An 18306-nucleotide genomic window follows, 5' to 3' on the forward strand; every position below is an offset into this window, starting at 1 on the left:
CATGCCGTGATCAATACTGTCTAATGAAGAGTCGGTGTGCTCAAACGTTACACGCTTTGTATGTATTTTTGGAGCTTTGGTGTTGCCGCATTTTGTAATATATTTTTGCACTACATCGGCACATATTTGGATAGATATGCTGGGATTGCTATGGAAAACTGTATATAAATCAACACAGGAACTGTTTGAAAATTTTTACAACTGCCAATACTAGCATTCCTTAAAGCAGTCTTGTGAAAGGTTTTTAAGACACTTGAAGTTGTTTCTTAAGTATTTGCCTATATTATTTACCTGTTGTATATTGCTCTATATCAGCACTGTTGTGATTAGGCAATTGCCTTTGTAAGTTCTTCTACCAAAAGATGACGTGTGATTTATAAGTCCATAAGTCCAATTTTCCTCTGACAAAACATAATGAAATTGTAAAAAAAAACAACTATGAACTCGAGACTCAAGCTGACAGAGACGGGTATTTCTTGGTTTAATTTAGTGACGTCAAAATTTTGCATTGTACATAGAAATAATCTCAAAGGCCAAAAACTGAGCAAAACTGAGAACAAAAATGAGTACAAAAGTTGATCGAGAATGACATGATCCTGGTGAACTCTGAGCCTTATTATTAACAAAAGCCAGCAGAATGCTGCACAACACGAAGATTATTCAATTTCTGTACAAACATCGACTCAATGTTTTGGTCTTTTAAATCTATTATTTGTCCTCAGGTGTATTATTTTGTAAGTATTATTTTGTTACGTTTTATACCTCATTTCACTTAACTCAAAGTTAAAATAAACAAACTTAAATTAAAGTTATTCATTTATAATATCAATTATGCGGCCATGTTTAATATTATGAAATCATTTTATTGTTAATGCACAGGATTTTGTGCATTTCCACCAAATAACCAACTCATGACAATTATTGTCTTGACATAAATGAATAACTGTTTCATACACCATGACTTGCTCTTTTTCACACAAGAAGAAATTGTACCTTTATTTGGCCCTTAAATGGTCCAATTATGGACCCTTTGAGAGTTAAAAACATATTTGTACAATTTTTACCCTTACCATAAGGTGCTACTATGAATCATTGATGGTACAAATTCACCATTTGTACCCCAAGTGTTCACAAATGGACCCCAACCATACCCATTTTTCTAACAGTGTTGTAGCGTCTCCAACCAACAAATTCCATGTGATTTAAAAGTCCATATGGAGGAAAATTATATATATATATATAAATATTTGTTTCTAACAAAACATAATAAAATTGGAAAAAACAACAACTCTGAACTCTTGAGACTTAAGCTGATAGAGACTCTGGGGATTATTTCTTGGTTTAATTCATTGACGTCAAAATTTTACATTGTACATAAAAATCATCTCAAAGGCCAAAAACTGAGCAAAAAATGCTGATTTTCTTTTCCCCCAGACCACCTGGAGCACACTAAAATGTGTAAGTGCATTTTTTCAGGAAAAATGAGTACACAAGTTGATCGGGAACGACTTGATCTTGGTGAACTCAGAGCCTTATTACTAACAAAAGCCAGCAGAATGCTACACAACACGAAGATTATTCAGTTTCTGTACAAACATTGACTCAATGCATCAGTATGAACTCAAACACAGGCTAATGAAAGAGTGCTTTAAGAGTCGGGCACTCTGTCAGATGCTTCCATTATGTCCTTGTTGTTTGCTGAAGCAAGGGAGTAGACTATGTGTTTAGACCATACAATAAATGGGGATTTAGGGCCCCTATTGCCAGCGCTCATCTCTCAACACGTAGTGGGGCTGTTCGTGCACTGGAGGGCTCTGCAACTCAATGCTTTTAATCTCTCATTTCTCTCTAGGATTAGAAATAAATGCATCTGTGCTGTTAGCGTGCTCCGGCAGGCCCTCCTCCTCAACATTCTCTTTTCCACTGCACTGATATTTATTGAGAGCTAATCTCCTGCGATGAGCGTTCGCACATGTTTAAGACATCCCTCTGTCTGAGATTTTACACTTTCATAAGTGCGGTGTGGAAAAAGTATGATACAAGTGAACAAATGCACTAATGTATCTGATTATGATAGACACAATATTTGGACCACAGGAAGAATTTAATTAATCTTTTAGCAGCTGTTATTTTCCAAAATGACTTCAGTGGGGCACAAAAGTCTGGGACCACTAGTCGGGGGATTTTTAATTTTTTTTGTAACTTATATTTTACACTGCAAAGTATTTTATCAGCATGCTGATTTTTTTATTTTTTTGTCAAATGTAATGAAAATGTATCCAAGCACACAATTTAAATAAAAGCATTTACTTTAAATTTAGATTTGATTAGAAATTGTATTTTAAAAAGAGCATTTTAAGACCATTATGAACAAAATTTTAGACTTAAACAAGGCTAAACAGTAATAATTATTTTTAATGGCTCGGTTGGGCCAATGGATTTTTTTTGCTTGCCAAAAAAAAAAATCTAATGTAATTATTTCTTAGCAACATACTTTAATGTGTCAAAACAAGAAAACTCTAGCTGCATACACAAATTTCAAATTACATAATTGCATAAATAATCAAAAATATACATTTGTTGACTTTTGGTCCAAATTGATTCAGTATAACTTCTATTCAACCTATTGCATTTCTGTTATAAAACTTTAAGTTTCATGTCTATTTACAAATATTATGTTTACCCCTCCTTGCTTCTGTAAATAGCTTTTGTAGGAATGGAAGATAACGTAAAGGCAATATTGCTCTGTTATTATCTTGAGAAGCTGTGTAATTGTTTTTAGATTTCTTGATTTGATTAAGATGGATTGTTGGTGATTGGATGGATGTCGGCCAAATTAGGTAGCTTTACTTGGACAGAGGAAAATTAAGACCTGCTTAAAATGATTTAAGACATACAAAACAATATTTCAGTGAATTTAAGACTTTTTAAGGCCTGACATTTTGTTTTTGAAATTTCTGATATTTTAAGATTTTTTAAGACCTCGTGGATACCCTGTGTATTGAATCATTAAATAAAATTGTAATTTAAACATTTTTACAATTAACTAGGGCTGGGCAATATGGCAAACATCTAATCTGGATACTATTTTCCATATTGAACGATGATGATATATATTTTGATATGAGTTGTCAATGCTTATTTAAAAAGAGTAACCCAAAAATGACTAAAGCCACAAAAATCAGAGGGTCCATTAAATGGCATAACATATTTTAGGCTGATCAATTTTCAGTGGTTGGTTGGTTGGTTGGTTGGGGGAATGCATGTGTATTTTTATTTTTTGTTTATTTCTTTATGAATGTTGTTCGTTGTTGGTGTTTTTTTTTCTTTTATTTATTTTTTTCTTTCCAATGTCTAATCATTAAAATGTAAGATTTATGTTTATATTAAAAAAAGTGTTTTTTTAAGTGAATGTTTGCAAAAATTTCTAATAATAAACATATTTAAACTGAAAATTTTCAGTGGCCAAAAGTTCAGTACATCTCTATCAACTAGGGATGAAAGGATTAACTGATTTTACTATTACCTGCGCTTTAATTCCTCACGGTATTTAATCATAAAGGCTTCTCATTTTGTGCTCCCAAGTTCGTTATTTCTTTTCTTGCATGCATTTTGAGAATGACGTGCACGTGCTCATGCTTTCCAGGCACACCTAGTTGAAAGAAAGCCGCGAACTCACCGCGAGTCACGTGAAAAGAATTACATTTGACTACATTTGTTCTCTTTAAAAAGGAAATACTTAGCTAATATGATGCTTAGAGTTACATTAGACAAATACATTTTTTACTTATTCTTATTTATTCATTCATTGTTCTGTCATTTATTTTCAGTGCAAAATTATTCCTTGTTTAAATGCCAAAAACTTTTTTCACTTATTTTTAAGTCCAAAAAGAAATGGACTATTGTTTGTTTATTATTATTAATATTATTATTATTATTTTGTGCTGTATTGTTACGTATTATTAATATTGTTTCATTATTGTAGTATATTTGGTAACTGAGCAGCAATAAATAACACTTTAAAATATAAGGAGTTTTTCATGTGATTTTCTAAACTAGAAGTGTTTTGAAATTAATGAATGCATAATAACCGTGATAACCGTGAACCGTGATTACTCTTCAGACTATAATCGAACAACCAAAATCTTTAATTGTTGCAAACCTATTATCAACACACTTTTAGATTTCTATTGATGCACATTTCTGCTGTGTGATTGGCTAGTAGATCAATAGAGTAAAAAAAGTCCTTGTTATTGACATCAAATGTATCGCGATTCGTTTTATTATCATTTATCTGCCCAGTCCTACAATCATCCATTAAAAAAAAACTATGAACATTTAAAGATTGTTTAGTAATTTATTCGAAATGCGCTATTGGCTACAGAAACTTATCTGAAACTTTATATATTATAGTATATATAGTATATATATATAAAGTATAAACTGAAAAAAGTATTGTATTTCACAATGTTATCTTTCACTTTAATCAAAAGCAGCCTCGATGTACTTTCAAAAACTCTTACTGACCTCAAATCTGTGTATTTATTTTAATGTGATGGCATTTTATTTTCATGTAAATGTGTCTAAATATTTTCTGGTTTAGATGGATACAGTATTTATGACGCCTATTTGTATAGAAACCACTGCAATTATTAAACAGAAAATCACAACTGAGATGTATTGCTCAAGGATAAAAAATTGAAAGCTTGTGAATCGAACCTACAACCTTTTGGTTACTAGCCCAGATTTTTAACCACTTAACTACACCACACCCATGCAACAGCAAATGCTTAGTCTGGAACTATAGTAAGAAAATCTTAAACCCAACAGTGACCCTAAAATCCCAACGGATGTTTCATTACTGTCTTATTCCACATAACAACTCACCCACAAGTCCTGCAGTAGGCCCATGAGCATTAGTCTGAGTAGAGGAAGGCCTTTGACATCATGTGTTTGTGGAGTTTGTCGTCTCTAGCCACTAGGCATTCAGCAGGTGAAATGAGGCACTCTGTAGAGTTGGAGCCATCATTGCAGAGCTGCACGGATCAAAGGTCCCCCTGTGGCACACAGGATCTGCCCCTCACCTCATTCCACTGACCCCAGGCCAGCTCACATGGGACACAGGTGAGGCTGTGTTTGCCTGCCAGGTTTTACACACCTCTGGGCACAAACTTATGCTTACATGGACATGCATGCTTGTGCCATGATTATGCTTCTTCCATTTAGTCACCATGCTTTGGCTAACTAGGTTTAGTACAATATTTACAGTGATGAAAATTCATCACATCGTGTTGCTAACTCTTTTGTGACCCTCTTTAATCAGTGAGAACGCCACATTTGTCAAATCTGCTACAACGTACATTAATGCTGGCTACAAACCAGACTACAAATATGATAGGCAGTTCTTTGAAGTATTCAAATGCCGATATTCATCATTAGATCATATCTTCTTTATCATATTCAACATCAGTTCATGTATACAGTATTGAAGTCGATGAGAGCCTTTCATTAAAGTTGTCCTAAAACCAAATGTGTATTGAATTTTCTTGTCTGGGACAATTTTGAAGAATGTTTTTGATCCTCTTCAAAAGCTGAATATGCTTGAATAAATGGCATCTAATTGAAAGGTGTATATTTTTATCACAACAAGGCATTAAACGGTTTTCCAGAACTTTCACACATACTGTTCGGGGGCGGTGCATCGATCTTTTTAAGATGTGAACTGGAGAAGTTCTAACAATTTTCAAGAAATACCTTAAATAGTAGGGTAATTCCCAGATGTTTTAAAAAAGTGTGGCTAACTATGCTGCAGAAATGTGTAAACTGATGCTACTTAATAAAATAGAGGAGAAGGACTCTCGCGTTCACTTTTTCCAAACACCAATAATGCATATAATGTGTGGGAATTCAAAAATATTAAAAGCTCTCAAGTCAATTTATAAAGTCAAGAGAACACATCTATCATTTACATTTTCTTTGTCTACATATGTAGTAATTATGCTATTATTTCCATTTTCTAATAACCACTTCCTATTCACTGACATGGAATTTGTATAATTCAGCATATAATCCATTTTAATCAGCTTCCATCAAGTGCAAGGGTTGTTGAGAGGTTTGATAGGTGGACAGCAGGTCAATTGAACTTCAGTGCAATCCAACCAATTGAACCAAATGTGAAAGCACTCTTAAAGGTGGAATAGGTGAATAGGTGAAAAGGTCTTTTCACACCCTGATAGCAGTCATTAAATTAAGTGGTGCAAATGTATTTATATTCATTTTAATATTTTGTGGAAAATGTAGAACCAAGAAAAGTTTATCCAACCAAAGCATTCAGTCTGAACATTGCGAATGGATATTCCACCTGCCTGTCAAAATATCATGCTCTATTGAATCATACCTCTATTGAAACAAAAAGTATAACAACATTGCTGCGTTCACGGATGCAATTCAGACAGAAAATCGCATTCAAATATCAACAATCTACCTTCTTTTTATATGGCAAGTTTGATATTGTATTTACTAACTAGACTTTTCTCTCTGGTGAATGTTGCGTGATGTATTGTAGTGATCTAGATGTCTAGTGCACATTTATGCATTCAGGATGCTGGCTTTGAGTGGTAATTGCAGAGAGGATGGGAAGCAGGCTTTCAGAGCTATCAGACTAATGTTAGCATTTTCCAAGATATCCTATTGCAACTTTAATTGTACAATAGTGATGGTAAAATTGTTTTAGTAACAGCACAAATCTAGTTCATATTTAGCAAACTTAACCTTCAAAGTTTTCATCCAGCTAAAAGAGAGAGAGAGAGAGTTTTAATTTTATTGCCATTTCAGCTTCTATGGCTATGTCATGGCAAAAAGAAAATAGATCAAGTAAAAATATTCTAACAATTAAAAGTCATCAACAGCAATAAATAATGTACAAGGTAAAATATATAAATAATAATAATAATGATAATATACAAGATAAAAATCTAAAACAGTTTTTTAAGATTTCCTTTTGATACAAATTCTACAACTTTAGATGGATTGACATTTAAAAATATTTCCTTTAAAGTCTCTCAAGATAAATATTGTTGTCTGATAACATTAAAAATGGGGCATTCCACAAGAATATGTTTAACTGTTTGGTTTCTGTTGCAATAAAGGCATTTTGGTGGTTCTTCTCCTTTGAGTAAATGTTCATGTGTGAGTCTCGTGTGTCCAATGCAGCATCTTCTATACACAATCTCATCCTGTCTTGACTTAAAAAATAAATTAGATTTTTTTCCTATTTCAGGTTGAATTTTAAAAAGTTTATTTTCTGGGCACTGATCCCATTCTGATTGCCATTTGTTGAGAATATATCCTTTTATTATTGGCTTAAGATCCGAAGGTGGGATTTTTCCAGCTAAAAGTAATCATTCATAAACAAGTTCTTATGCAGTTTCTTGACATAACGTCATGCCTTTATTAACTCACAATGTCTATAGTTGTGCCAAATAACACATTCTTGAATTAACACCTAGGTTAATCATTCCAATAGACCAATCAAGTCACATGGTTAGGCGTTTAGAGAGAAATTGTGTATGAGGATGAAAAGAACCTACGTTCGAATGGCAATGCAACAAATGTTATAACTCAGCAGTATCGTGTGATATTGACAATTGACAAACCTTGATCTTTTGCTGGATGTGTCGAAGAGCATCTGCGGTGCCCATATCAGCCTCTTCTTGAATGCACACCACATCCAACTTCATCTTCACATCCGTCTTCAAGCGTTGATCAGTGCTGAGGGCCTTTTGAACCTCTTTAGTTGTGATGACAATCACCTCTGAAATAGACCATAACGAGATTACTCAGTTAAAATGGAAGGTAAAAAAAGCAGCAAAAGTCATGAGGGAAATAGAAAAGGCCAATTTCACTTCACAAAACCATTTCTTGATCCTTTTTTAGCTGTGGCACCTCAGATGTGTTAAATATATATTAGACAAGACACCTTCAATTGACTCTTTGTGAATTACCTACCATATGCCCAGTATGAGAGACTTTCAGCCAATTGGAAGAAGTTTTGCTTCAGATGATTTCTGCTTTACTGCGTAAATATTTTCTAACGAAGCAGCTTACTTACCATAGTTTATGCTAAGACTTGTAAAAGCTAATTGCAGGGTCTTGTTGGCTGGCTCTCTGGCTGTTAACAGGACAGACTGTGCCACACATAAAGGTCCATACTGTACTGCTGAGCAGGCAAAGGGCCATACCCACAAACTCCATACCAGCTGGATCGCATGGTTAGTCAATACGGCTAGGTGTGAACAATAAACATTTAATTATTATAAAGGCATTAAACACAGACACTCAAGACGGTACGCCTCCTGTACTGGCTCTCATATGTGCTTCATCAGTGAATTGAACACACAGGGTTTCAAACACCCTTATTTCAGTTATTTACAGTATGAATGAATAAGTTGTCCTGTGTGTGAAGTATTAAAACTGACACGTAAAAATAAAATGAAGGAACAATTTATCAATTCAAAGGAAAAATAAAGCATTCTTTAAACACATTTTTAAAAAGAAAATCCAAAAGTAGATTATTTAATGTTTTAATATGTATATTTTTAATAATGTCAATTAAAATACATTTTAAAATGCACATTTTTATTTACATTTAATTAAGATTTTATTTAGTTTAATTTTTTATTATAAACTCAGCATTTTTGGCAACATGTCCTGCCATAAAAAGTAAAGATGACATATCTTTTTAACTTATGAATTGAAATTAATTAAACAGGTAACAGCATATTCATTAATGCTCATTTCGGTTAATTTTGCTAACCGACAACCGCCGCTCATTAATCAGTTATTAACGGTTAACTGGTCAGATTACTATTAATTTTATATAAAACAAATTGACGTGTCTATTTTGTGTCTGACACATTAAATATTGCATTTTAAAATACTGATTTAATTTTATATGCTACCATATTAATAATAGAACATAACAATAGAGCATTTTCACGCACCTGCAGTGTTTAGCACAGAAGAGCAGAATAATCTAAATAAAATGAATAGGACTGCCCTAAATTATTTTCACTTAAATAATTAATTTATATTACAAAACGAAAATACTGACTGATTCTTTTTAATAACCGGCATAGGCTGCTTTTTTTCTTCCGTCAAATAAAAATAGCTGACTTCCTCAAATTGCTTGCTCCACGGAAAATATGCCTTTATTTAATGCCCCGCTGTTATTATTATAAATCACAAAACCTTTTTACATTTTTAATAGAAATCATTATTTTAAAGATTATGTCTTGCTATGGTTTCCTCTCTCTCCCTCGCGGTTCAAGTACGCGCTGCGTGATGAAAAGACAACAACGCGCGCATATGTTGACTTTTTGTAAACAGTTTTGTTGTTTAAATATGATATTGCATTAATGTGCATACATGCTTTATAAGCTGTAAAATAAAACGTAAAGCCTATTTGTTGCTTTATTACGCAGATCAAGGTCAACATCAGCGCTGATTTGGTATCAACACGTCTGTATCAGACAGCAATATTCTTCTTCCATTTTGCTTCTTTGGCAAATGTGTCTGTAGGCATGGGTTATACGTTATCGTCCCGCAAGTTAAGTATGTCTTGCAGTTGAAGAAGGGGCTGAAAACAAGGCACATCTCACTGCCTTTATGTTGACAAGGAAAAAAGAAGAGAAGCGCGGTCCTCTTATGAAACGACTGAATCAGCTGGGTATCGATTGTGCAAAAGTGTTGCTGTCTGTGTTGTTACAATTGTAATATTTAATAATATTGTGATATTCAGGATTTGTACATTCATACAGCTCTGGATAACTTAAAACAGCGATTAGACCTTCAGAGCGGCATTAATGCGTCCTGAAGTAAAGCGAAACGGCTATAAACTCCAGCAAGATAGAGACATTATATACAGAGCCATATACCTTTATCTATAAATAAAGTATAACTATAGAAACTGTGTTCATCTTAACTGAAAGCCTCATTGTGTTTGCTGGCCTCACGCATCGCGCACCTGTCAGTCAGTCAGCACGTAACCTCAAAGTGTTAAACAGATAGCGCACAGCACTAAACGGTTACAGAAAAGTTTGCGCTGTTATAATCCACTTACCTTTTAATACATTTTGGTGCGATTATAATCCGCTATAAAAACAACAACAATAACTGAATGTTTTGAATGGGTAATGTAGCCGTGGCGGATGCATTTTGGTCCCTGCCGTGGAAGAATGAATGTAGTGGAAACCAAGCTCTTCAAAAGTTCTCTGTAGTTGTCTTGACAACACAAACTGCTGCTCTGAGATGAGCCGCGTGCAAAAGATGCCCCTTTTAACCCAAAGGCGCATTCAATCGGCCCTTAAGCAGCCAAACTAAAAATATATAAAATAATATTTTTAATCGTTTAACTAATAGCATTAATCGGTTACAAACGCACCCTTTCGGTTAACGGTTAATCGATTATTTTGAGCATCCCTAATTCATTTGTTTCATTGAATATTTTTTTTAATTTCATTTTATATTTGAATCATTTCATTTATATAACTTTAATCCTTAATAGCATTATTAAACAATATACTGCTCTATGCTATGCTATATATGCTATGCTGCCCCAAAATAAGGGTGGGCCTGCTGAAAGGCTCTTATTTCTTAGTTTGTGGAAAAAAAATGCTGGCTTAAAGAATAAGGCACTCTGCCATTAGTCCTCAAGTACTAGACTGAAGTCAATTTATTACAGTTGGAACAGGCCAGCATTAGTTGTCTGGGGTGCATTTGACTACTACAATTGTGTAATTGTATATTATCATTCAGTGTCCTTTCAGCCTAAAGAAGCTATGCTGAATATACCTTGGCTTTATTTCATTTGTCTTTTAACAGTTTAGTTGTACACAGTTTTTGTACATTTAAAACACATGCAATAGATGTAAAAAATGTTACTTCTGTAGAGTGACTACTGGTCAAATGTTTGGGGTCAGTTTTTTTTTTTTTATATAAAATTATTCTGTTCATCAAGGCGACATTTATTAAATGTAACGACAATTGTTAAATTGTAAAATACTTTATTAAATATTTATTTATTACTTATTGTATGTAGTAGGGTCGGGTCAATAGACGATGCCTTCATCTATCCCCGATGGCTGATAGACATCACGATGCTGAGCCGGCATTGAGATCCTCTGCTACGCCCCCGTTGCAGCAGCAACCCGCTCACAAAAAATATTAGATATAAGAATAAAAAAATTCTTAGTTTTAAAATGGCATTTTAGAACGAAAACAATCCACCTCCACACTAGCGTTTCACCTAGCTTTTCTGAACAGATCTCCCTCCACACTATACCACTGAATATGCACATCCATGACCACACACGCACACTCTGGCATGAGCTGCAGTGTATGCACAAGTCTAAGCTACAGGCTGTCAACGGGGGCTTTGAGCACAGAACCCCAGAAAGCAGTGCACTACAGACAGGTTATCAAGGATGTCATGCTGGATTGCGTCTCACTCTTAAACGTAATATTAAATTAATCTAGCCTCCATCTAACGACTCTTCAGTCTTTTGAATTTTTCAGGTAATGTGTCACAGCATCAGTACACTGCTTCAATCTTTCACTTTCACACTTGTACTTGGTAATTTTAGCGAAACCTCAGATACTGTTGGTTGGTTTCTGTTGGTTGTGCACCTTTTTTTACCAACCAAGTTTTTCAACACCTTTATAATGCCAGAGTCCTGTGGAAAAAGTGATTGACAGGTGGTAATTTGTGTGTAATTTATCTTTATTTATTCATGATTTGGTTATGAGTAAAAACAAAGACCATGCGGGTCAGGTAGTTGAAACGGTAGGCTACAAATAATTTTTTTGTTATAAATTAATTAATTATTCATAAATATTCAATTCAGTGATGCCATCGTCCATCGCAATTTCACATTAGACATCGTATGATGCCAAATTGGTTGACATCGCCCAACAACGTTGTTGCTTTTATTACTATTACCATTAATAATAATAATAATAATAATAATAATAATAATAATAATAATAATAATAATAATAATAATAATAATAATAATAATAATAACAATAATTAATATTAGAGTGATTTCTAAAGGATCACGTGAGGGACTCTGAAGACTGGAGTAATGAAGCTAAAAATTCATCTTTAAATTCACTGGATTAAACTATTAACTAAATTTTTACTCTATTTGAACAGTTATTTTATACTGCAACAACATTTTGTCAATTGTACAATTTTTACTGTATTTTTGATTAAACAAATGCAGCCTTGGTGAGCAGGATAAGATTATTTTAAAACATTTAAAAATCCTACTGATCCCAAAAGTTTGACCAGTAGTGTACATCCTTATGCTCAAAATTTGCAGTCAAAACTAGAAAGATCTAGTTCTAAAATCAAGCTCCTGTTTTCTGAAAAAAAAAAGTCTTGACACTAAAACTGAGAAGCAGCATGTGTGCGGGTGGGTGTAACGTGGAAACCACGCCATTTTAGTGAGCCAATTGTAAAAACTACCCTACCTTCCCTATTTAGGAAATAAGGACTTTATTAGTTCAATTTAAGCAGCCTGCACAAATTATTACCACCTGCAGATTAAATGTGTTGTAAGCAATTTTGTTGACTTATCGTCCAACACACACACCCACTCTCTAAGAGCCCACCTCCAATAATGTCATCCAATCCCTTATCAGCAAATCCATTCAGAGCTATTTACAAGCAGAGCTTCCGATTGGCTATAAAACCATGAGTCAGCTAAATGGATGTGTTTTTGTTTTTTTACAAAGTGCATGATATAACTGTGAGATCTGTTATGTAGACTGTTACATAAAATATTTCTCATGATCTCATCTTATTATCATTTAACTAGAGAAAGAAATTCTCAGAACAGCATTTTAATGTTGTTGATAAATCCTGGGTTTACTGAAGTGCATTTTTAGTCACCTTTAATGAAATATTGGCATAACTGTCTTTTTTAAGGTCTTTTGTATTATTGAACCTAGTGTCTGGAACAAAGAGAATTATTAACGTGCAAGTTTTGGAAAATTATACTGCTACAATCTCTAAGTAAACTAACAGCAATAACCTGCAAATGATTATTAGATGGTTATTGTGTGTGTGTGTGTGTATATATATATATATATATATATATATATATATATATATATATATATATATATATATATATATATATATATATATATATATATATATATATATATATATACACATTTAATTCAAGGGCTGCACGATATTGGAAAAATTTTGCATTGCAAAAAAAATTTATTCTACGATATATATTGCGATATGAATACAATTTCACTAGATGAGTGGAATAACTGTTTAGAAAGAATTTATAATTTCAGATTGATTGGGATAATTCTGTAGTAGAGTGCATAAAATATAAGAAACAATCTACAAGCATAGATAAATTCAAAAATCTAAATATGCTAATTAAATAAACTGAATTTTATTTGAAAAGGTTAAAATGTCATCAGGTATAAAATAATTGAATATTCAAATGTAAGATAATAATGCAAAGTATTTATTTTACAAACAGTTCGATAAAATTAATCATTATTAATATTTAAATATTTAAAGTTGCAAATGGTAAATATTCTCATGCCTTTAAAAGCCTCTGACAGTCGTAGGCCTCAAAAAACACTTGCAATATGCTACATTATAATCCAGACTCAACATTGCACATACTTGCGATGTGACTTATGCGAATGATCACATTGCGATATTGATCCTGAAACTATATATTGTGCAGCCCTACTTAATTCGCATGAAAAAAAAAATACAATAATAAATATAACCTAAAAATATAAATATAAATAACCGAACAACACACCATCACAAATGCAGCACTACTTAAAGCTAAACTTAAACCCCATTTACTTAGAATAGCATTTGATGTTCAGCAGTTTAAACTAGTTTGATTGTTTTATTGACATCATTGCTTTGATTTTGTTCTTCGTCATCGTCTATGTTTTAATGTGTAATTTAATTTTAGTGGTGATTGTAGTAAGGTGATTGTTTGATTGAATTACAGATGAAACCTACTTTATAATAATAAAACTAAAAATAATCTCTCAATCTCAATTAACTGAACATTTTAACTCGATTACGATTAATGAACGATTATTTTGTTTATTTGTTTTTTTGACCTCATAGTTCACTGACAGGTTTTGTACAGTAAATATGCTCACATTTTACAAGTGAGAGATTTTTGAATGAACGGTGCTTTACTTGATTAAGATATCTACAATCTATGATTATTTACTGAACATCAATGTTGAACAACTGAAATTAAAACAAACATTGCTTAAAACGAACAGTCACTATTTTCTTATAAAAAAAGTGAAAACAAATAACTTGCACTTTTAAAAACAAAATCAATTATTTTCAATGTTTTCAAAAGAAATAAGCAAGCAGAATCTATTTAGAATGAAACAACTCTTGTATATCTTGTTAATAATATTTTAAACTCTATTTCTTGAATCATCTGTAAACAAATATTTTAATGTGAATAATAGTTTTATTGTAATAGAAAATATGCTGTCTTAAGGCTTCTCTTTTGCAGCTTCCAATCATCATCAATGTAATGCAAATGTGCGATGTGTAGTTATAGTTTTCGAGAGGTGCGCAATCATGCGACCACTCAAAAGCTGCACCAAACCATACACGTATATATCAGGCTTAACAGAGTAGGCTCACATGATTCCACACACTAGGGAAAGTAACTGAAAAAATTGACAAGGAAAAATTTGATCGATTATAGGTTCTGAATGTCGATTTCTATTACTTTTCAATTAATCGCCCAGCTCTATAATAATTAAAGAGGATATTTGAATACCATTTGTACCCATACTGTATTACAGATGACCAAAAAATGCAGAGCATATCAGTCATATCCACCAACACAATCTTTATAGGCAGACCCTAATTACAAAATCTAAAATAACAATATGAAAAAGTGTGTGTTAAATACCCAGTTTACTAGATAACGGTGTTGAATATTGTACACCTCATCCACTCAGCAGGTGACACTTCTAATGAACTTTGTTATCTGATAAGACAGTAGGTTTACCTTCAAAGCCCACTCTCTCCAGCAGGTTAAGGGGGTACCAGATGAGGGGTTTGTTGCCCACAGGAAGCAGAGGTTTGGGGGTGTTATAGGTGAGATCCATCATCCTGGAGCCTCCACCGGCTGCCATCAGCACCGCCTGTAGCTCCATCCCGAACACTTGCAGAACAAAACAACACGTTTAGTCCACAAACAACAACAACACTAACAACAAAACAATCCAGCAAAGTGACAGACGGAGTATTATGTTGAATATATGTATTTCCATGTCATGTTCAAGACATTACGCCTGTCAGGACTCTTATTTCATCATCTACATTCGTTAGCTGAGCCGCACGATGAAACATAACTACTTCTGAAGCTACTATTTATAGACGAGTTCAGAAATACACACACAGTCGACTTACCGGTGTTTATTATCAAATGTTTATAATGTGTAAAGTATCGAGTCCGTGCACGTGAAAGCTGCAGCACTGTAGCAGACGTTCATATGGATCAGGCTTGCCTCGCCGTCTTCAAATAAGTTCTGTTAAAACCGAGAGTTTCTAACTAGATAAATGAAAAGTTTAATAACAAGTGAAAACTGTCACAATGTTTAATCTCTGGCAGTCTGCAAAAAAACTATCAAGATTTCTGTATAATGACATAAGACCGTTACTTTGAAATGCGTCGGATGGAAAACACGACTCTAACTTTGGTTCCGCAGAGAGAATTGGTTCCTCTGTGTGAAGCAGAAAGAGAAAGCCTGAGGATTTCGATGATAATTTCGATTATTACTTGTATTTATCTTGATTTGATGTAGTTTGGGTATATGTTTGTAATGAACTGGATACGTATTCTTCTATTGTTGTTATATAGATGATTCAGATTGTGAATAAGGCTATTTGTTTTCCATTTTTGTAATTTTTGCTTGTAAAGTTCAATTCACGTTTATTTATATAGAGCTTTTCATAATAATTATTGTTTCAAAGCAGCTATGCAAATAGTTTACCTAGTCTAAACTCTGTAAAATTATTATGTAGCATATTATTGCCCAGCCCTCTTCTTTGTATTTAATATTCATGGTTTTCAAAAACATTGATAAGAATTTGACATGCTGAAATTTTAATAAATGTGTTAAATCGAGACAATGCATTTATAATGTATTAGTTATGCTCATAAGTATTAATTTTCCAGAAAAATTTTCATTTACTGGGCCTGTTTAGCAGGTTTATTAAAAATATGCGTTGAATGGGCATATTGAATTTTATGATAAAGTATTTAGTTGTTGCTTTTTTTCATTTTATACTATATCAAACTGGGAGACACGGTGGCTAAGTAGTTAGCACTGTCGCCTCACAGCAAGAAGGTCACTGGTTCAAGCCCTGGCTGGGTCATTTGGCATTTCTGTGTGGAGTTGGCATGTTCTCCCCGTGTTGGCGTGGGTTTCCTCCCAGTGCTCCAGTATCCCCCTCAGTCCAAAGACATACGCTATAGGTGAATTGAATAAACTAAATTGGCTGTAGTGTATGCATGTGAATGGATGTTTCCCCGTGATGGGTTGCAGCTGGAAGGGCACCTGCTGTGTAAAACATAAGCTAGAAAAGTTGGCGGTTCATTCTGCTGTAGCGACCCCTGATGAATAAGGGGAATAAACAAAAAAAAATGAATGAATGAATGAATGACGATAACAAACACTATGGTATACTTCTTTTTTTAAATTAATATAACAAGATAGTTAAATATGATTTATTCTTCCTTCATGTTTTGTTTTATTTTAAAAATACTTTTGCATAAAATACCCAGATATTTTTTTAAATAGTTTTATATATCATAGGTGTCCCACATTAGGCAATGTCCAACTTTAGGCTCACCCTATTATGTTTAACCCTTTAACTGCCCCACCAAGAAAAACATTTTTGGATAGCATTTCTTAACTACTAATGTCACTAGTTAAAACACTCAATGCATTTTTTCAACACGTTCCATAATTAAAAAAAACCTCTACCAAATAGTAGACATGTCGGTTTATGGTAAATGAAAATCAGAATGTATGAAAAATCAGAATATATGAAGTGTAAAAGACCAATTTATTTAAAAACATAATCAAAATAAAACTATTTTAATACTAAATCATCTTTATTTTTTGAAGTATGCCATAAAATATTTTAGATTATCATTTACGTTTGACTATAGTTTGACAGTCAAACTATCAAACTATGTGCACACCTTTTTGACTGTGTACTTGTCTATGTGGCTCTTTCTTAACCTACTGTCAATCATGTATTTATTGTCTTTTACATATTACTGTCAACATTGCTAATAGTACTGTATATTGTTTTATTTTGGGTCTGGGTCTTGAGCCAGCACCTAAGCTTTTCACTCATCATAGTGCACTTGCGGATGTGACAGTAAAAGTGATTTAATTTGATTTGATTTAAAAATTTTCTTGTTTTTTTGTTTGTTTGTTTTTACAATAAAATCAAAATCAAGTGTAGTAGTTGACGTAATAGCCTAGTGGTTAGAGTGTCGACATATGGTACAGTAGCATGTCAGGGCGTCCTGAGTTTGAATCCCAGCTCGAGGACATTTCCCTACCCCCCCCCCCCCCCCCCCCCACCCCTCTCTATCTCTCCAACTTCGCTTCCTGTCTCATTACCGTCCTATCTAATAAAGGCAAAAAGTGTAGTAGTGCAACAGGATTATGTGTGTTTGATTTGTTTGTAAACCGACAATGCTGTGTATGTAAACCATCATTTAAAAGAGTCAAAATATGGTCAACCGTTTGGTAGAGCAGGCAGGTAATATAAAAGAAAATGATATCAATACAAGAAAAGATTATGTCATAAACACTGCTTTTAACAACTCGTTTTCCATCTTCGTAGCATCCAACACTTCTAAAAAAATAAAATAATCATAATAAATTGTGGTAATGCGGTATTACTTGCCACTGTCATAAAAAATCAATGTCATAAACTGACAGAAACAATACCGAATGTTGAAACATCCAATTTTTATTATGGTTTTATTACAGTAATAACAGCTGTACCTAGTAACTATTTAGGAACGTTTACTGTAGCACATTTTTATAATAGCTTTTTGCTTCCCACATCAACAAAGCTCCCTTGTCCTAAAGTTCACAGAGAACTAAACGTCCAGTTTCACAGTCAGAATGTAAAGTCTTCTCTTCTCTCCACCCAGATCCCCTCAGTCAACAGGCATGGCC

The 18306-nt window shown here is 33.4% G+C and overlaps 1 protein-coding gene and 1 long non-coding RNA gene across 2 annotated transcripts in view; one reads left to right on the forward strand and one right to left on the reverse strand.

The window, feature by feature from the left end:
* Positions 1 to 15768, reverse strand: part of eif2b3 (eukaryotic translation initiation factor 2B, subunit 3 gamma) — a 65111-nt gene extending 49343 nt beyond the window's left edge. Inside the window, 3 exon segments of the mRNA NM_201074.2 lie at positions 7656 to 7813; positions 15105 to 15260; positions 15509 to 15768. Coding sequence (NP_957368.1) covers positions 7656 to 7813; positions 15105 to 15252 — 306 coding nt within the window. The 5' untranslated portion in view covers positions 15253 to 15260; positions 15509 to 15768.
* The window catches only part of LOC141378372 (uncharacterized), a 134715-nt gene that overhangs the window by 101418 nt on the left and 14991 nt on the right, over positions 1 to 18306 (forward strand). The window lies entirely within an intron of this gene.

This window comes from Danio rerio, chromosome 2 (assembly GCF_052040795.2).
Source record: "Danio rerio strain M-AB ecotype USA chromosome 2, GRCz13ab, whole genome shotgun sequence".
Taxonomy (NCBI): domain Eukaryota; kingdom Metazoa; phylum Chordata; class Actinopteri; order Cypriniformes; family Danionidae; genus Danio; species Danio rerio.